The sequence below is a fragment of the Mustelus asterias genome, chromosome 14 (assembly GCF_964213995.1).
Source record: "Mustelus asterias chromosome 14, sMusAst1.hap1.1, whole genome shotgun sequence".
Taxonomy (NCBI): Eukaryota; Metazoa; Chordata; class Chondrichthyes; order Carcharhiniformes; family Triakidae; genus Mustelus; species Mustelus asterias.
The window spans coordinates 32,697,292-32,719,013 of record NC_135814.1 but is presented as its reverse complement, the minus strand read 5'-3'; the positions used below and the strand labels follow the sequence as shown (position 1 = coordinate 32,719,013).

Below are 21,722 nucleotides of genomic sequence, written 5' to 3'. Positions count from 1 at the left end.
TGAAAGGGAAATCATGTTTAATCAATTTATTATAGTTCTTTGGAGAACTGATATGTTGTGGATCAAGAGGAACTAATGGCTGTACAGGTACTTGGATTTCTAGAAGGCATTTGATAAAGTGCCACATCAGAGGTTATTGAGGGAAAAAATACCTCATGGTGCAGGATATAACAACATATTGGCATGGATAGAAGATTGGTTAGCTAACAGAAAACCGAAAGCAAGCATAAAAGGTCTGGTTTCTGATTGGCAGGGTGTAATAAGTGGTGTGTTAAAGAGATCAGTGCTGGAGCCTCAACTTTTTTACAATCTGTATAAATTACTTGGGTGAAGGGACCGGGGGTATGGTTGCTAAAATTACTAATGACACAAAGCTAGAATAGTAAGATGTGAAATAGACATAAGGAGGCTACAATGAGATGGGTTAGGTGGGAAAGTGTGGAAATGTCCATTTTAGCAGGAAGGATAAGAAAGCATAGTTAAATGGTGAGTCCAAAGGCTAGCATTCAGGTACAACAAATGATTTGGAAAGCTAATAGAATATTTCACTTATTGCCAGTGGAATTGAATGCAAAAGTAGGAGGTTATGTTTTCTTTGTACAGGACATTGGTGAGACCACATCTGGAGTACTGTGTACAGTATGGGCCTCATTTAAAGAAGGATATAAATGGAGTTCAGAGATGGTTTGCTAAGCCAAGGGGCGGGTTGCCATTTGAGGATGGGTTGGACAGGTTAGGCTTGTATCTACTGGAGTCTAGAAGAGTAGGAGGCGACTTGATTGAAACATACATGATCCTGAGGGGCCTGGACAGGGTCAATGTGGAGAGAATGCTTCCTAGGAGAATCTAGTACTTGCACCATTTTCAAAAATGAGGGTTGCCCATTTAGGACGGAGATGAGAAACCTTAGAGGGTCTTTGGAGCAGTCTTCTGCAAAAGGCAGGGGAAGCAGATCTTTAAATAGTTTTAAGGTACTGGTAGATAGTTTATCGATGAGCAAGGGATTGAAAGGTATTGAGGTCAGCAGGAATGTGGAATTGACGTCAAAATCAGAACAGCCATGAACGCATTGAATGGTGGTGTAGGTTTGAAGGACTGAGTGGCCTGCTTTTGCTCCTAATTCATATGTTCATATCAATTCTTGAAACCACTCCATTTATGAAAATATTCACTTTGTCTTTTTGGATTAGGTTAATACTGTATAGAATATGGCTACATATTTTCTGTTACATTTTTATTACTGTTGCAATGCGTTTTTACAATTTATTTGGTATGACCGCATTAGTAAGTAAACATTAGAAGTATTTGACCTTGTGTTACAATCCTGTTGGGACTGCTAACATTTGAAGAAAGATTTGAACACCCAGTGATTTAACCAATAAAATTATGCAACCAGTTTTCACGTTTCTAAGCAAAACACAAACTTTATTATATGTAGAACAAATTAAACACATTTGATCAAGGTAACATGATAGCTTATAACCCCACATATATTATGCCCCTAGATTTCTTTCTTCTCTTGAGGATTCTCTTATGGTATGATATCCTTACTTCTGTAGTGGTAGGGTCCACTCTGGAAGCTACTTTTAATATCTCGTGAAATCCAAATTGCGATTTAAGCCCTATCCACATGTGGTGAATGATGAAGTTAGTTTTTTCTCTCTGCTTGCAGTACAGGCCTAAACTCTCATTACTTTGCCTATCTTTCCTCAATGAACTGCGCCCACACACGATCTAAGCTGCATTTTAAAAAAAACTTGATTTCACGATTTTGTTACTTTTGAACTTCCAGGGATGCTGAATGTTCTATTAAAGTAAACATATGTTGTTCCCTTATTAAATGAACATATGTTATTCCTTGGGGGCTTCAGAGAAGAAGGTGAGAAGTTAGTGATTGTGATACTTGGTAGGGATTTTCTTATGGGAATCTATGACCATTAATCCACAGTATTGTTTTGCAGAGAAAGCAAATATATGTTGTGGAGTTGACCCTGTACTTGTTATGAAGAAGCTGTGATGAAAATCTTTTTTGTCCAGCGTGAACTTCTAATTTGCTGCAGCTTAAATGATAATTAGTCTTTAAGAGTGAGATGAGATTGTTTTTGAATTCAATATTAGCTTGTTTGCTTTTTCTTGAAACAGAAGGAAATGTTTGCATAATGTGGACTGATTATAACTGAGTGTGTAGATAACCTTTTGTTCTGATGTGGTTCGCAGGGTGTGTATGCCCCAAGGAGACTTTGGTCTCTTTTTCCTAAGATTGGGAACTCAAAAGTCTGTGTAGTGATGAAAGAAATAGGTAATATATAGTGAATCAGAGTGCTTTGTGTTTAAGAGTACTTAGTGAACTGTGTGTTAAGGTGGGAATTTGATGAAAGTGGGATCTCTTAAGTATTTCTCAAGCTTTAATATAGATTAACAGCTAGAATGTGACTTAGAACACTAAAACTACAAAAGAAAGTGCAAGCTAGTTAAAATACTAAGTTAATAGAAATTGCCTGCCAATGGTAGTTATCTGTCAATCAATTAAAAGTGGTTGCCTGAATAAGTGGTAACTACTGTAGCAAGAAGCTTACTTGACATTTGTAACTTGGGTGTGAGTCATAAACTCTCTTGAAGTAGTCAGAATTTGCTAGCATGTAGTGGAGAAGCAATGAATGCTACATTAACCTAGTGCTAAGTCAGAAATTTGGTGCAAGTGGAATAAAAGAGATGCTGCTTTTAATTCTTTTGTTTCTCTGCAGTGGTTGATATGTTATATTTCTGTCTCCGAACTTAAAGACTGTCACTAGCTATTCGTTTACCTAAATTAGTAACTAGTCTAAATGTTAGACCAACATGGCTAGGCAGGTGATCTGCCATGATTGCACCATGCTTTGAAAGCAATAACCTTTTTTACTCTGCCTTTATCTTGATTTCTGCAGGAAATTATCCTAAATTGCTGCTGGCAAAACTGGTGTAGAAACTTGCAAATCTACCAATTCCACATAGAGGAAATTCTGTGCCTCTGTATAGTTGCTTAAAATATTGATTCCTACCATCTACTGTACTGCAGTTGGTGTGACATTAATTTATAGTGGTGATGGTTTTGCCGCTTGCCAAATTAAATTCACTTTAGAATTGGTGAACTTAACTAATAGTTCTGTTAAGAACTGTGTGCAAGAACAGTATTGCATCACTGCTGAAAATGCTACAAAATTTGTTTTTTTAAGTAATGTGGCATCTCTATTCTTGGTTGAGATTATGCTCGTGAGTCTTGAGTACTATTCAACATCTTTGCTCTTGATCGAATTATCATTTCATAATCAAGATTTTGATCTGAATTGGCTTCTACATCAGTATGAATAGAAGTAAGAAGAAATGTTACTTTTGAAAAACCTCAGTTAAAGTTCTTGGAAAGGGTCATGCTGACCAAAATGTTAAATGTCACCAAATCAGGAAAAGAGTAAGACCAATATTTTTTAGCTGCTACTCCATCTGCATCACATGATCCTCCCTCTTCAATTAGGAGTTTGGAACATGCCTCATTGTGCAACATAAAGCAGATTAAAACCTAGAATACTCATAATGTGAATTTAGCAAATCGGCTGCAATGCATGCAAACAATGGTTAACTTTGTCACAACATAAACATTGACTTAGATTCTCCCTGGAAGTACTGAGCATTTTTCTTTTCCTTCTGCCGTGGATCACATGACCCTATTGTGAAAGAGTATAGATTTGTTCATTAAATCAAATTTGCTAACGGGTGAAATTAATTTATATAAAATATTTTCCAGATTTGAAGAAAACATTGGCTGTCCTCCTGGACAATATTTTGCAGCGTCTTGGAAAATTGGAATCTAAAGTGGACAACCTGATGATTTCAAATGGGACAGGAATAAATTCTACTAATGCTACTACTACTGTGAGCCCCAGCTCTGGCACTGTTGAGAAAGTTAATGTGGCAGGTAAATATATAATTTAGTTGTTTTGTATATAAATCACTTGCACTGCACTGCACTTAATTTTCTTTGGTAGAAAGTAACCAGAAAATATCACCCTGAAATATTTGAACATTGGAATAGGGTTAGGCCCCTTTAGTATTGAAGAACTTTTTGAAGTTCCCTTTGATAAATTTGCATTTTCTTTTAATTCCCAGAATTTTCCTCAGGAAATTCACTCCCTTTCCCTGCTCCTCCCGTTCAGTCCTCGTTTGCACTTGTGCATCTCTGGACCAGAGAAGTGCATTAGAACATTGCAATCAAATACTGGACTGACTCTGGAGAAGTTGCAGTAACTTGAATGGATTATTAAGCAACTCCCTGATTGGGGAGTTCTGAAGAACCAATATCTGCAAATGAATCTTTCAGCCAGCAGCGGAGAGGTTGCACCTTCTGCTAACTATCTGCCTTCTTAGCACTTTACACTTGAGACTTTGAACCTTCTGGTATCAGCTCCATCAAGGATACAGTGATGAACAGAGTCCGAGGCCAAGTGGTGAGTGTAATTTCAATGCAGCCATGCCCTTTTTTGGTCATGAACTAAAGGTATGCCCTTTTAAGGTCTGTCAGTTCATTTGTTTAAATGTTATCACCCCTAACGTTGCACAGCCCTGTCCCTCTCCCCAGTAATGCTCAACCCACCTGCCATGGTATTCAAACTTTACCCCTCACCCGTGCACTCCTTGATGATGCTGACGGGTGAGGTGCCTGAAGATTGGAGAGTGGCAAATGTTGTGCCTTTGTTTAAAAAGGGCTGCAGGGAAAAGCCTGGGAACTACAGGCCAGTTAGTCTCTCATCTGTGGTGGATAAATTGTTGGAAGATATTTTGAGAGACAGGATCTACAGGCATTTAGAGACGCAAGGACTGATTAGGGACAGTCAGCATGGCTTTGTGAGTGGAAAATCATGTGTCTCAAATTTGATTGAGTTTTTTGAAGGTGTAACCAAGAAGGTAGATGAGGGCAGTGCAGTTGATGTTGTCTACATGGACTTTAGCAAGGCCTTTGACAAGGTACCGCATGGTAGGTTGTTGCATAAAGTTAAATCTCACGGGATCCAGGGTGAGGTATCTGAATGGATACAAAATTGGCTTCTTGACAGAAGCCAGAGGGTGGTTGTAGAGAGTTGTTTTTCAAACTGGAGGCCTGTGACCAGCGGTGTGCCTCAGGCACTCTTTACGATCCTATCTACCTGTGACGCCACTTTTAGGGAATTATGTATCTTTGGTAGGGCATTGGGGATAGTTACAGAACAAAGAGATCTAGGGGTACATGTTCATAGCTCCTTGAAAGTGGAGTCACGGGTGGACAGAGTGGTGAAGAAGGCATTCGGCATGCTTGGTTTCGTCAGTCAGAACATTGAATACAGGAGTTGGGACGTCTTGTTGACGTTGTACAAGACATTGGTATGGCCACACTTGGAATACTGTGTGCAATTCTAGTCACCCTATTATAGAAAGGATATTATTAAACTAGAAAGAGTGCAGAAAAGATTTACTAGGATGCTACCGGGACTTGATGGATTGAGTTATAAGGAGAGGCTGAATAGACTGGGACTTTTCTCTCTGGAGCGTAGGGGTGACCTTATAGAGGTCTATAAAATAATGAGGGGCATAGATCAGCTAGATAGTCAATATCCTTTCCCAAAGGTAGGGAGTCTAAAACTAGAGGGCATAGGTTTAAGGGGAGAGATACAAAAGTGTCCAGAGGGGCAATTTTTTCACGCAGAGGGTGCTGAGTGTCTGGAACAAGCTGCCACAGGTAGTAGTAGAGGCGGGTACAATTTTATCTTTTAAAAAGCATTTAGATAGTTACATGGGTACGATGGGTATAGAGGGATATGGGCCAAATGCGGGCAATTGGGATTAGCTTAGGGGTTTTTAAAAAAAAAAGGCGGCATGGACAAGTTGGGCCGAAGGGCCTGTTTCCATGCTGTAAATCTTTATGACTCTTCCAACATCAGATGAACAAGAAATAGGGCTTCAGGAGTAGGTGAGCACAGGCCATGGAGTGGGGTTGAACACTACAGGGAGGAGGGTGGTGAGCATTGCCAGAAGGTGAATAAACATTGTAGGGTGATCTGTGACCAGGCTGCAGGGGTGAACTTTAGAGGCATTCTGAGCAGTGTTGGGACTTTACCATGAAGGGTGATGTTATTTTGGTTGCTGTTGTGCTTTGATACACACTGCTTTACTTAAGAGTTGCACTGCTCAGCAGGCTTTACACCTGCTGTGAGAAGCTGTAAGTAAACCATGTAAAAATCAGCACAAGGGCAAACAAACCAAGTCTCTGTGGTTCCGGCCATCTGATTCTACTATCGTATGAAATCATGCAGCATTCTGGGCAGGGAAAAACTGGCAATCAGACCTTTAAACTGCCCACCCAAGTTATGTGTGCACAGAGGGACTTCCTCCGTCTCCTGAGGTGCATCAGCAGCTTAAGTTATGTCATTCACTGCTCCTGATATCAGTAGCTTCAGGTGATTATATCTTTAGCAAGTGAGTTGGGATTGTGATGGTGGTTAGGAAGAACGGGGAATCATTCTTGCAGGAAGTTGAGACATGGGTTAGAATTTTACCGGCACGCCCGCCTGAGGCTCGTAAGATCGTACCTGAGGCCAACGGGGAATGCCATTTGGGGCAGGCATGCCAGTAAAATCAGGGTCATGAAGTAACTTAAACAGCATGATTTTGTGAAATTTCATAAATTTAGTTTGGCTGGACACAACACTGTCACTGTGCAACTTTCTGCTTTCCTGTACCTTGTCATAAATTTTAAGATGGTTGAAAGTAAGCTACTACATGCTTTATATCATAGGGACTAGGCATTTAACTAGGCGTAATAGAATCTAAAATTCCTTTATTTTCAAATGAATCTATTCTTTACAGTGGCACAGTGGTTAGCACTGCTGCCTCATAGCGTGCCTCATAGCCTCATAGCACCAGGGTTCAATTTCAGCCTTGATTGACTGTGTGGAGTTTGCATGTTCTTTCCGTGTCTCTGTAGGTTTCCTCCAGGTGCTCCAGTTTCCTCCCACTGTGCAACGAGGTGCCGGTTAGGTGGATTGGCCATGCAGAATTGCCCCTTAGTGTCCAAAGATGTGTAGGTTAGATGGATTAGCCATGGGAAATGTGCACAATTACGGAAATAGGGTGGGAAGAGGGCATGGGTAAGATACTTTGTTAGAGCGTTGGGACAGACCTGATGGGCCAAATGGTGGCCTCCTGCACTGTAGGGATTCTGATTTTCCTTGTTATAGCTCCTCCCCCGCAAACAGGGATGCTGTCTTACTGCTCGCCACATTGGTTGTTTGGCATAGCAAGCCAGGAAGATCGTGGGCGTTTGCTCCTGGCCCTGTTTGGGCACGAAGTCTATTTGTATAGAAGTAAGATGACTTTCCTGCTCCCGCTGGCATCTTCTGGCCTCCCAGAATCTTATTCCTTACCAGCGAGACGTCATGCTGACAATTACTGCTGGTCTCCACCCAAGCATCATGGTTATGCTAGAGGGATTGGCGGCCATTGAAGCCCCTGGGTGATTGGAGCATGGCTGCGCAGTGTTAATTGGGCAGTGGCACCCTGGCAGTACTTAGTTGGGCACCATAAGTATGCCAGCGTAGCGCCAAGGGGATGGGGTCTGGGTGGGGGTGCATGCACAAAGATGTGGTGGCGGGGAGGGGTTTGTGTAGGGAGTCCACTAATGGATTCATCTGGAAGGTCCTGGTGCCCCGATGCTGGTGACCCGTGTTGGTGTGGGGAGAGAGCATGTCGCCACTTATTGGTTCAGTGAGCGCCTGGTGTCTTGCGCAATGGCATCCCAAGCAGTTGACAGTGGATTTCCCAGCATTCCCTTACTGTTGCAAATTCCGGTGCTGTCAGTAAAACTGATGGTGTGGGAAGATTGCAGTGCCGAATTCACCCCAAAAACTTGGTGTGGAACACACTCCCGTTTTCAGACTTTTAGGACACCTAAAATTATTTTGGGAAGATCGCCTATGGTTGGAATAGTTTTGGGACCATTTTTTCATTGTGTCTAATTTGTAAATAATTGAGTTGTGTTTGTCATTTAACTTGGTGCTTTTTTTTGTCTTTTGCTTTGGTTATTTTTTCTATAATTGTCAGCAGACCCCCCCCCCCCCGATCATTATACTCCTGAAAACATGTCTACTAATTTTTCATGTATTATCCAAAGGATGCTTAGTGTGATGATACTATATCTTTAAATGTATTCTAGTCATGTTTCTGTGCTGTGTGTTTACTAGTCCCTTCCATTTTATTAGAGCTATTTTGTCTGGATCCAGCAGCACTATTGTTTCTGCTGCAGAATAATTGATCTTAATTGCTGCCCTATTTGTTTCAATCTAAACTAATTCTGGGTTCTGGTTTTTTTTTGTGTTTTCCCCTGGGGTATGTCAGGGTGGGGCTTGATTAGGTTGATGGTCAGGTCGTATGACTACATACACCTAGGCTTCCACAGTGAATTCAAGGCAGTCCGCTTTTGGGCTTTTTAGAGAGAGGTTGCTTTCTCTGTATCTCTTGCTCTGTTTGAAGTGGAGACTGGAATCTGCCAAGAAGTGAGGGTTTGGGGGTAGAGCTTTCTCTGGAAGTTGCTGCATGAGAATTAGAAGACAAGTGGCTGGATCATTCTCCAGAAGTGTCAAAAGGCTGGAAATCTAGTACCTATGTAAGCATCTTTGGTTTCTGTGCTAACTGTTTCTAATGAAGGGATTCATGTCTGTGGGGGATGCTGCTAAATTAGAACAATAGAGATAGCTAGCTGGTAAGAATTATACTTTGTCCAGTTTAAGTATTTCAATTGTTAAAAGTTATGCTAATTTTTTATAACATTGTGTTCTTGAGGTTTGTTTTGATAAAAGCTTCCTAGTGAGTCACTTGAATCATACCTGAAGTGAAATGCTATGCTCACCCTAATGCCAAAATCAAAATGTAAAAGTTGGGGTCTAGGCCAACTTCATAAAATACCTTGCGAGTTTCTGATCTGATCCTTAGCACTTAGTAAATATAGGGGGGAAAAAAAACAGCTAATGCTGCCAGTATAAAAATTGAAGAAAATATGAAATGTTACAATGTCCCTATCATTCCATTTCAAATTTTGATTGCTGTGATATGCTTCCAAATTTTCTGTTTCTCAGACAAAAAGATTAATGAACTAACTGGTAGAAATCTGAGATTTGTCAAATTATGATTTTTAACCAATGTTCGCTCTATTTTTACAATATTCAGAAACTTTTGTCCATATTAATTCAAGTATTTATATGTTTTAATTGCCTTAGAGCACTGAAAATGTACTTCCATTATGTTACTGTGTTGATTACAGTTGGTATGGTAACTACAGATTCCGGGCTAATAGAGCTATAGCTAACTGTGCATAATGTTTTAGTTTTTTATATTTCTAGATTGGTGCCTTCCTTGTATTTGGAGTAACTTGTGCAGTGATGTTCTCAAATTTGCTGTTGCATGTGGAAATCAATTGTGGTGATTTGTATTGTAATCCAGTAGATAAGGTAATTTGGAATATTTGAACCTTTTCCTTGGTACTTGAGCTCCTCCTGTTTTTCTCTGCAGATCTAATTAATGGAGCCCAGGAACAGTGTGAATTGCCTCCTATGGATGGCTTCCCTCACTGTGAGAGCAAATTGAAGGTAAAACTAAATCTATTTGGAGAATTTAAGTTATATTTTCAAAATTTAACACAAAAATTTACACAATATATTCTGAATTTCTTTCCTGCACACAATATCTTCTCACTTGTATTGGTTGGATAAAATTCCTTGGGTGTACTCCATGGGTTCTTCCAAATACTTTCTTGTCTGAGCATTAGCCAGTTTAGCACAGACACTAAATTGAACCTGAAATATACTTGTTTGATTTTTTTTTGAGAGATGAGGAACTGAGGGAAAGGCATTCACCATTCGGGACAATAATTTACACATGCACTGTTCTCTTCCCCTAGGTTGGATTAACTTATCATAGAATCACAGAACCCTACACTGCAGAAGAGGCCATTCAGCCCATCAAGTCCGCACCGACCACAATCCCACCCAAGCCCTATTCCCATAACCCCATGCATTTACCCTAGCTAGTCCCCCTGACACTAAAGGGCAATTTAGCATGGCCAATCCACCTAACCCGCACATCTTTGGACTGTGAGAGGAAACCCACACAGACACGGGGAGAATGTGCAAACTCCACACAGACAGTGACCCGAGCCAGGATTCGAACTGGGTCTCTGGCACTGTGAGACAGCAGTGTTAACCACTGTGCCGCCCAGTGTGTTCATCATCATCATAATAATAACTAAAGTGAGACCTTATTTAAATTCAGCCTCTCCATGTTTGGAGCTGGCGATGGGTCAATGTTGGCTCTATTCTCTCCCCACAGATGCTGTCAAACCTGCTAACTGTCCTGTAATTTCCTGCTTTCTGTCTCCCTCCCTTTTTTTGAATAAAGGAGTTACATTCACTATTTTCCAATGGAACCTTTTCTTGATCTAGGACATTTTAGAAAGTTAAACCAACATATCAACTATCTCACTCGCCACTTTAAGACCCTTTGTGAAGTCCATCAGCACCTAGGAATTTTTCAGCCTACAGTTGGCTCTCGAGTAATTATAATTCTCCCAAGTTCTCCTTTCCCATCACTCCTGTGGGAGTGACCTTCCATCAGACCTGCATAGTACTCCTTTCAAAACAAGACCAACTGAATCGTGAACCAATTTTTCTTTATAACTTGTAAAAGTCCACTATTCTGTCCAATTGTACTTTTCTTGAGCATGTTTGTGTGTGCGATTCTGAGAGTGTAGCATTCAATTTTGGGGTGGATCATTTTAATCGTTTTTTTTTTGTTTAAAACCTTGAAAGCCTGTTGCTGGTTATTTGAATCATCTGCAACCCGTCTTCTGTCAAAAAAAAATCATTGATTATGGACAAGTGGGAAGGGAACAGTGATTTCAGCTCTCTTGCCCAGTCTGTAATATTGTGTATATTTGGAAATTGTATGTTATGGGCACTCTCGAATGTGTAACCAGGTAACTGGAACAGCAAACCTTTCAACCTAGTATAAGGATAGACCTGATGCAAAACTTTGCACTTGGGAAGCTTTAACAACTAGCTAAATACCCATGATTGCTGTTATGAAGGTAAGTAACATGAACAATTTTTATACACCAAGATCCACTCTTAAATGAATAAGCAGATAATTTCGGGCAATAGTTGCCAGTTAAGAGTAGGATTGTGATCATGTATGAGTTGTGCGCCTCCGTGGAAAAAGTAGACAACACCTCAGTTTAACATGTTAGAAAAGCTGACAGCCCTGACCGTGCAGTATGTCATTGGTACTACGTTTTGAATTGCACTGTGGATTGTGTTCCAAGTGGGATTTGAAAACTGAACTTTTGCCTCAACAAAAGAATTCTGAAGAAATACGAGAAAAAACTATGGCATTTCAACCTGTGTATCACTGACAGGGGCTAAATTTAAAACAGCCCTGATTTCTTTGTTCGCCACCTGTTGTAACCCATGTATCACTGACAGAAGGGGGTTTAATTTAAAAATGGCCCCCACCACCTGTCTATAAACAGGTGTTTTTAATTTTTCTTTCCCCACTTTGTAAATGGTGTACTTTCCTCAACCCTTCAGCTTTGGAGAGATCCAATCCTCTAACCCCACAGCAAACATGAGCGAGGGTAAAATCGGAGGGTTAGATTATTTTACACACACTCGAAACACGGGAAGATGGTTTGCAACATTGTCCTCCTTTTTGTATTCATCCATTAAATGCGGGATTATCAGGTTTTGGGATCTATTGTCCTCACAAACAGATTGTCTCCGCTGGTCAGGATTTTGCCTCAATTTTTTAAAAAATTCATTCGTGGGACATGGTTGTCGCTGGCTGGGTCAGCATTTATTGCCCATCCTTAGTTGCCTTTGTTCAGAGGGCAGTTGAAGTCAACCACATTGCTGTGACTCTGGAGTCACATGTAGGCCAGGTCAGTAAAGATGGCAGATTTCCTTCCCTAAAGGAGATTAGTGAACGAGATGGGTTTTTCTGACAATCAACAATGGTTTCATGGTCATCAGTAGATTCTTAATTCCAGATTATTATTTTTAGATCATAGAACAGTACAGCACAGAACAGGCCCTTCGGCCCACGATGTTGTGCCGAGCTTTAAATTCAATTTTTTAAAATTGAATTTAAATTCCACTATCTGCTGTGATGGGATTGGAACCTAGATCCCCAGAAGTTTGTTTATTAGTGTCACAAGTAGGCTTACATTAACACTGCAATGAAGTTGTTGTGAAAATTCACAAGTCACATTCTGGCATCTGTTTGGGCACACTGAGGGAGCATTTAGCATGCCTAATGCACCTAACCAGCATATCTTGAGGTAATTTTAGAGTATGATTTCATATTAAACTGCAAGAGTACACAGAATAGTTCAGTCAGCAAATCACAAATTTTAAGAATTTGGGAATGTGTTAATCAGTCAGGAATACTTGAGTCATTAAATGCAAGGTTGGCTTCCTCGCAGAATAAATGGACCAAAAGCACAATCTCTTTTTGAAGAAAAGCTGGATGTTGGGAGGCTGAGGTTCTTGCACATAATGTTCTATGGTCATATCATATCTTGTGTTTGGTAAATAATATAACATTCAACAGATCTAAAGATTTGCTGAACAAGTAATTTGCTTCATAAATTTTCTACTGAATCTAAATTCTATATTCAGACTTGTGTATTTGTATGTCTTGTTTTTAGTGGATGAAGACTATGTGGCGGTCAGATCCTTGCTATGCCAGCTATGGTGTGGATGGATCCATATGCTCATTTTTTATTTACCTCAGTGAGGTCAGTGGGTGTATGCTTTAATTAAGTAAAATGTGGCTTTTGTTATCCTCTTTTAGACTAATGAATTGCATGCATGTGAAATTATTGTGGATAATTTAAAATGTGAGAAACATGGCAAAGAATTAGACTTCATAATTATAGAGACATTAAAAAAGAGGAAAATGTGTAAATGTTGCAGCATGAAATTAATTCTGTATAAAAATGAGGAACTAGAGGAAAAAAAGGAAATTGTACATGTTTTGAAAGGAAGTGGAATGTTTTCATAATAGAGGCAAAGTACCGCAGACGCTGGAATCTGAAACAAACAGGAAATGCTAGAAAATCTCAGGTCTGACAGTATCTGTGGAGAGAATTTTCCGGCATTTTCTGTTTTTGTTTTTGATTCTATATGGTTTATACATTTTATATTCATTATCCTGCCATTACAAATTGTCTAAATTTTTTGTCACTTGTTGCGTATTACCTCTTGTTGAACTTTACTGACATCCTGTTTTTGATGTATTTATTTTTTCCTTGAGGATAGGTTGAAAATTGGTGTCCCCCTCTATCATGGAGAGCAAAAAGTCCTCGAGAAGAGACAGACCAACAGAATTTGGTTAGTATTTATTTAAATGAGCGTAACTTGTTGATGCACTGCACTATGCTATATTGCTGTTGAGTTGTCTCGTTGTGATGCTCTCACAGGCTACCAGCAGTTGGCTCTACTTGCAGATCAAGGATATGATGCCAGTAGTGGAATGTGTTAGAAATTGATGGGTAGCTGTGGAATGGAAGCTTGGGCTTCAGAATTAATTTAAGTTTGATGACTGTTAATGGAATTGGAGTCTGTATCCAATATTAAATAGGTAGCCTTAGTAGATTTGGAAACCTGCTGGGGGCCAGGTACAAGGGGCTTTTTAAAAAAATAATGATGACTGGGATTCAAATGGGTTTCATTTGAAAATAACTTTTTTTTCCATTCATAGGATGTGGGAATTGCTGGCTTGGTCAGCATTTATTGCCCATCCTTAATTGCTCTCCAGAACGTGGCAGTGAGCTGCCTTCTTGAACCACTGCAGTCCATGTGGTGTAGAGATATCCACAGTGCTATTAGGGAGGGGGTTCCAAGATTTTTGACCCAGCAACAGTAAAGGAATGGTGACATATTTCCAAGTCAGGATGGTGAGTGGCTTGGAGGGGCACTTCCATCTATTGGTTTGCCCATGTATCTGCTGCCCATCACCTTCTAGATGATAGTGGTCGTGGGTTTGGAAAGTGCTGTCTGAGGAGTCTTGATGAGTTCTTGCACACTTTGCTCCCACTGTGCATAGGTGGTGAAGGGAGTGAATGTTTGTGGATGGGGTGCCAATCAAACAGGCTGCTTATAAATTTAAGTATTCTTGGAGCTGCACTCATTCAGGCAAATGGAGGGTATTCCATCATTCTCTCAATATTTATATGGCTCGTCCAGTTCAGCTTCTGGTCAGCGATAACCCCCCCCCCCCCCCGAATGTTGATAGTGGGGCATTCAGCGATGGTGATTCCATTAAATGTCATGGGGCATTGGTTAGATTCTTTTTTGTTGCCTGGCAGTTGTGTGGTGCAAATATTGTGGCACAAATGTTACTTGCCACTTGTCAGCCCAAGCCTGGATATTGGGCTGATATTATCCAGGCTTACCTTATGGTGGAAGGAAGGACATGGATGAAGCAGCTGAAGTTGATTTGACCTAGGGCACTACCCTGAGAGACTCCTGTAATGATATCCTGGGACTGAGATGATTGACCTCCAACAACCATGGCAACCTTCCTTTGTGCTAGATTTGATTCCATCCAGCAGAGTTTTCTCCCCCGATTTCCATTGACTGTTGGGACTCCTTGATGTCACACTTGGTCAAATGCAGCTTTGATGTCAAGGCTCATCACTGTCATCTCATTGAAAGTTAGAGGGAAAACAGGGATTTGTAAGGGGACCGTAAAGGGCAGCGAAAGGATTCTAAACATTTTGGCTCCATATGTGATCTTTTAAAAAATATATATGTACATTAAGGAATTTATTGGAATGAAATGTATATCCGAAAGGTGCATCTCAAGGGTTAATGCCTTGAAATCTTCAAACCAGGTAGCATGCACCCAACATCCTTTTACATAAATGAGGAAGGTATTAGAGCTTTGGTTATTTTTGGGTACAGCCCTGTATTTATGAAATTCCTGAATTCAAGAAGATATTGAGGTGATGGGACTGATTAATACAGTTAATTGTTAAACCATGCATTTCACCAGCTGGCACCCTTTAATATTGGGCAGAAATCTGAAGTGGCTCCAGTGTTGCTTATACCTGCACATCACTCCCTAGACCAAATGCTTGTATAAAAGGATGCTGAAAGATATCCTGCTTCTTTAATTAGATTCTTTATTGTTAAGAGGTGCACTGATCAACTCTTGTAATTAACTAACTAAAATAAAAGCAAATTACTGCAGATGCTAGAATCTGAAACCAAAAGAGAAAATACTGGAAAATTGCAGCGTGTCTGGCAGCATTTGAAGAAGTACTGCTCCAACCCTATTAGCTTTGACAAAGGGTAATCTGAACTCAACGTCAGCTCTTTTCCCTCCTTTATAGATGCTGCCAGACCTCCTGAGATTTTCCAGCATTTTCTCTTTTTTTGGTTCTTGTAATTAATTTTCTACTCACTTTCTAAGTTGGTATAAGGACATTAGTGTGACTTCGTGAAGCCAATTTGACAGCTCCTTGCTTTTTTTAAACTACGTTGCTTGTACAACCGTGTATGTAGGATTTTGAGGTGGCCGGGCACCATCAGAAATTGCAGACAATACAATACTCATGAAGCCAGTGTCTCCGTTTAAAGACACAACCTTTATTTCGATGAGCGACCGCTTGGAGAAATCACCAAAGGGTTGGGCAGCTCCTGAGATGGAATAGCTAGACCTCTCCAATGAATTCTAATGTACACTATTCAAAACACATCAATTATAGATTTTCTTATTAATTACTCCTGCCTTTCATTTGCTTTAAATCCATCATCTTCAATGTACATCAACAATAATACCTGTCATATGCTTAAGACAATTGCATCTTACCCTCTGGCCCTTTAGACTCCAGATGTTTCCTCCAATTTTGGCTAACTCAACATCCTGCATCCTTTGGTAGCCTCAGACGCTAGCCGCAAAGTTCAAAATGAATATTCCCATAAGTTCCTCTGCGGGTCACTGCCAAACCTGACTATCACACAATCCTGCATCTGGGCGTACATCCATCTTATCTGGACAGTGAGTAAGCCCTATTCATGAAATTTGATGAAGTGTTCTGAATGTTGCCATTAGAAATTCTGATTTAAAAACAGCCATATTTCCAAGGTTTTGGTATTCCCTTGGAATATGGCTTAGTCCTAATGCACTTTACCATGATGCTTTGCAGCAATCTAACTTTGGGTAAAGTTAACAATGATTCTTAAAAATACATTCAAAGTATCAGCATATGTGGTTTTAAATCATAATCACTTGTTTAAAACTCACTGCATTTCATGCATGTAAGCTGCTTTCTTGTTAGCTTATAAGTCTGTTTTAAAGTCATTTCACTCAAAATGCTGGCAGTTCTGTCAGTGTCTTAATGGCTAATAGGTTAGTAAAGATTTTTAAACCATTAGGATATTTCCCCTTAAAATGCAGAATCGGATGACACTAAACTTTATTTTGGCAACTAAGGGTGGAACGTGTGCTTTGATTGGATCAAAGTGTTGCACATATATACCTGACACTTCAGAGAACACAACCAACTTGGTCTCACACATTAGAAAGGAAGTTGAAAAACTTAAACAACCAGCATCCTTTTCTTTGTGGAACTGGGCAACTGACTGGATAGGTTCTCTGGGAACAAACATAATACAAGGGAAAGTGTTCTTCTTTGTTATCTTAATGTTCATTGTAACTATAAAAAGTCCATTAGGGGTGCAACAGCAGTGGCATCAATCCATGTGGACAATGAGATGTCCCTAATACCAAGCGCCCATCTGGCATATGAGAATATGTACTGTCAGACATCTATTTAATAGCCTACATGAGAATATTACTTTTCCTTATGATTTTAGCATTAGTGGGGATTGTAAATTTAAATGCAGTTATGAACAACTAATGCAGTATTAGTAATGACAATCCAGGCAAAGAAGCCAAATCACCTTTTAGGATTTTAGAATATTTCCTGAGATACCTTTATTTACTGGCCTAGTATTGGACTAGCCAATGGCCAGAAGGCGGGGGGGTTGTAAGGGGAAAAGTCCTAATAGGTTAGTCCGGATTTTTAAACCATTAGACATTAAGACACTGACAGAACTACCAGCGGCTGCTGGTCAAAATAAAGGTTACGTCTTTAAACTGAAACACTGGCTTCATGAGTCTTGTATCGTCTGAAATTTCTGATGGTACCCAGCCACCTCGCAAACCCCACCAACAGCTTTCTATGTTGGAATAAGAACATTAGTGTAACTTCGTGGAGCCAATTTGACAGCTTCTGTTTTTTTTAAACTATGCTGTTTGTACAGCTGAATCTTGGTATATTGGTTTGCATGCATGTCACAATGGATTTTTTTCAGACTTTGTAGACAAAGGGTTTAGTGCAGACTTGTGTACTTGCAGGTTAGGCTCTCATTTTTGACTCTTTACTGTTTATGCATAAGATAGTGCTCTCTCATATCTGGACCTATCAAAAGACATCTGTAGACAGGTGACATCTGAAGGATACCATAACAGTTTTATGTCCGCTCCTGCAGAAAGATTTGTAAATCCATTCTAGGCTAAAAATGACTGTTAGTAGCTCTGAAGATCACAGCTGCATTGAACTTCTATGTGGCATGTGCCTTGTAGGTAGGGGTGTGATATTGCTATATCTGGTACATCTGCCAGGGCATGCTTCTTGCAGATCACAAATACATTGTTCAATAGAGCCACTGATTTTCCATTTCTCAACAAAATCACACCGAGTAACGCAACAGCAGTAAAGTTGTGCATGCATGTTATATGAAACAGGGTAGATACCTGTAAGTCATCAGTCAGACATTCTGACACTCTGGAAAGATTTTCCTGGTAACTTTGCTGCCTTTAGTCATTGTTTGCCATAGCTAAAAGTTTGATTCAAAAAATTTTCAAAGAGTAGCTCATTGTTTCATTTTTGTCACAAATCCATAGTCTGAAATTACAGGGAAATTATTGAAGATGGTTAGACTCTGAATTTTATCTCTCACAATGTCAAATTCCTACAGAATATGATATAGAGCTAGAAAATGTGTTCTGATGGATACCACAATTATATAGAATTGAATAATTATTATCTTTATCACAGGCTGAAATTCGAACAGATTTTGATTACCTATTTAAAATGATGTCTGCACATGATGAATTTCGATGGATGCGATTAAGAATAAACCGAATGGCAAGTGCCTGGATAGAAGCTGTAAAATCACTTGCAGAAAAACAAAATTTAGAAATTAAACGTAAAAAGGTCAGTTCTGGAATATTGACTATCAGTTGTTTTTATTCATAAGATATGGATGGCATTTATTGCCTATCCCCATTTGTCCTTGAAAAGGCAGTGGTGCACAGCTTTCTAGAATTGCTGCACCCATATAGGGAAGATACTCCCACAATACTGCTGGTTCGGGATTTCCAAAATTTTGTAACAGTGATGCAATACACAGCAAGTCAGAATGGTATGTATCTTGGGGAACTTTCAGGTCGTGGTATTATCATGCACCTGTAGCCCTATCATCTGTTGCGCTTGTTCTAAGTGATAGAGGTTGCAGATTTCAAAGGTGCCGTTGAAAGATGCTTGATAAGCTGCAGCTGTGCATTTTGTAGATGATGCACGCTACAGCCTTTGCATCAGAGATGGATGGGGCTGCAAAACAGATGGGCTGCTTTGTTTTGGATTTGCTCAGGCAAGTGGAGAATATCCCTCCACACTCCTGACTTGTGCCTTGTAGTTGGTGACTTGACTATGGGAGGTCAGGAGGTGGGCTATCCACCACAAAATTCTCAGTTTCTGACCTGCTCTTGTAGCCACAGCATTTTGCTCACTGGACAAGTTAAGCGTCTGGTCAGTGGTGACCCCCAGAATGATGGGGGTCTTCAATGATGGTAATGCTGTTGAATGAAAGAGAGGTAGTTGGATTCCCTTTTATTACAGATCATCATTGCCTGGCACTTGCCATGCAACAGCTCAAGTCTGAACCTTGTCCAGGTCTTGCTACATCGAAGCACAGAGTTCCTCATCATCCGAGGAGTCGCAAATGGAATGTCATGCTGGAGTAATCAGCAAACATTCCAACTTCAGACTATGATAGAGGGAAGGTCAAGTAGCTGAAGATGGTTGGGCCTAAGATTCTGTACTACAGCTGAGATGATTGGCCTCCAACAACAGCATCCACCTTTTGTACTACTTCATATCTCCACTGTATAGAGTTTTGCGCTGATTTCCCCTTGACTTCCATTTTACTCTTGCGCCTTGATTTAACACTTGGTTAAATGCTGTATTGTAGTTAGTTATACTGATTGTCACCATTGATTATTTTGAACAGCTTCATAACATAAACCTTGTAACCCTATTTTATTTAGAATTCTGTAATTCTTAATGCTATAGAAGAATTGAAGCTGGCTTTCTCTGCCCAACATTGGAAGCCTCATCTGTGTGCTCTAGTGTTCAAGTCATTTCGGAATACACAGTTACCAGATGAGATCACTTTGATCCCAAAATTATTTCTAATTTTCGATTTGCTCAGTTCCTATATATCCATGTAACATTGCCTATCATGAAATGTGTTTTTGTGTACTTTTCATCATTTAGTTTTAACTATGTTCACATTTCTAATGGAAGCACCTATATAAACGTGTTAAACAGCATCTTGCAATTTGCTGTCTTGGGTCACAAATGATTATTAGCCACTGTATTCTAATAACTTAGGGAGAGAATAAAACAAGTAATCTGAATTGAAGCAAATACTCAGATTTGTATGTGTATTTCTGTGCCAAATTGAGTGCAAATGCTAGATACGTGGTCATTTTTCAAGAACAGAATAGTGGTAATGTACAGTAATTGGTGTATAACTTTTTTATTTCTTAGATTCTTATCCATCTTGGCCTTTTGACAAAGGAATCAGGATTTAAGATTGCAGAGAATGCTTTCAGCGGTGGCCCTCTTGGTGAATTAGTACAGTGGAGTGATTTGATTACAACTCTGTACCTACTGGGCCATGACATTAGAATTTCAGCCTCACTGGCTGAACTAAAAGAGTAAGGATCTAAAATTTCATCAGTGGTGCATTAAAGCCATGAATGCTAAACTCTTAAAATATATTAGTGCATGTTATAATGCTGAATTGATTTGTAAAAATAGTTGTGTTTCTAGTGATAATTCTATGTAGTAGTAGTAGCAGAACGATGATGCAAGATATGTTGATCTGCTTTAACCTGCAAGTGAAAGAAAAGCTGATTGCTGTAGTTAAAATGGCATGATAAAAAGCACTTGGATTTCAATTCATTTAATTTACTTGCTATCCATTGTGGACAACTATCACATTGAAAGTGAAACAATTTGTAAATATTGTACAACCTCTTCCATGTTCTGTCCAAATCCTATCAATCTTGCTTATAGAATATAAAACTTAGAATGTGTTTACTTTTAACGTACTATTTGTATAAAAACAGAAATAGCTGGAAATATTCAGCATTTGTGAAGAGAAACCCGTTTCTTATTCCATAAGTGCTGCCTGACCTGAGTGTTTTGCATTTTGTTTTTAATTTCACAATTCCAACATGCCCACAGTATTTTACTTTTCTAATTTGTTTAATGGTGTAAAATGTGTTTTTCCACTCCTAGTTTGTTAACATCTCAACTCTTGATGTGCTGTGTCTTCAAAACGCAGTTCAGTATGTATTGTACAGATGTTAATGCCATTTTATTTTTGAAAATAGTGTTTGAACTTACTTTTGGTTCAGGAAAGATTGCTTTAAATAGTGCCTACCTTGCTTAAATTACATTCTTATGGGATATAAAAATATTTTTTGAGATGGTGCTTTCAACTTTATGTACAAATCTCAGTAGTTGCAGTCTCTCTCTATTTTCACTTTCCTGCCAGGCTTCGATAAACTGATTATATTGTGAATTAGTGGGAAAATTGTGCTCAAGGTTTTGTCTTGTGTTAATTGTCACGCTTTGGCTTTCCAAAAGATTTCTTCTTTACTGGTTTACATTTTAATTAATGTGATTCTAGGATTTTTAGAGGTGTAATCACATTGTATGCCTTATTAGTATTCCTTTACTCTTTCTTCATGTGAGTCTCACTGGCTAGGCCAGCATTTAATGCCCATCCCTAAATGCCCTTGAGAAGGTCAGGATAACAGCCTCTTTACAGCTGCAGGCCATGTACTGCTGTTACACCCACAAGAGATCTAGGATTTTGACACAGCGACAATGAAGAAATAGGGGTATAGTTCCAAGTCAGGATAGTGTGTGATTTGAAGGGGAAAACAGGTGTGGTGCTCCCATTGTTCTGACCTTGTTCTTCGAGGTGGTGGAGATTGTGGGTTTGATGGTTGCTGTTGAAGGAGCCTTGGTGAATTGCTGCAGTATATCTTGTAGATGGTGCACACTACTGCAACTGTGTATTGGTGTTGGGAGGAATGTATGTTTTAAGGTAGTGGATATGCTGCCAATCAACCAAATTGTGTCGTCTTGGATGGTGTCCAGCTTCTTGAATGTTCTCTCGAATGAAGTTGCACAATTCAATATTATTCGGCTTTTCAGTTGTTAGTCAGAACACTGCCAAAGAAATCCAGCAAGAGCCATGGTGACCATAAGCAGGTTATTTTTAAAAAAATGTAAATGT

The 21,722-nt window shown here is 39.6% G+C and overlaps 1 protein-coding gene across 5 annotated transcripts in view; it reads left to right on the top strand.

Annotated features, from left to right (window-relative positions):
* mgat5 (alpha-1,6-mannosylglycoprotein 6-beta-N-acetylglucosaminyltransferase) overlaps nt 1-21,722 on the top strand; it is an 89,180-nt gene that overhangs the window by 23,733 nt on the left and 43,725 nt on the right. For all 5 annotated transcript variants that reach the window (XM_078228131.1, XM_078228135.1, XM_078228132.1 and 2 more), the window contains 6 exons: nt 3,779-3,949; nt 9,568-9,644; nt 12,758-12,847; nt 13,371-13,442; nt 18,182-18,340; nt 19,958-20,127. In XM_078228131.1, coding sequence (XP_078084257.1) covers nt 3,779-3,949; nt 9,568-9,644; nt 12,758-12,847; nt 13,371-13,442; nt 18,182-18,340; nt 19,958-20,127 — 739 coding nt within the window. The remainder of the gene's footprint in view (nt 1-3,778; nt 3,950-9,567; nt 9,645-12,757; nt 12,848-13,370; nt 13,443-18,181; nt 18,341-19,957; nt 20,128-21,722) is intronic.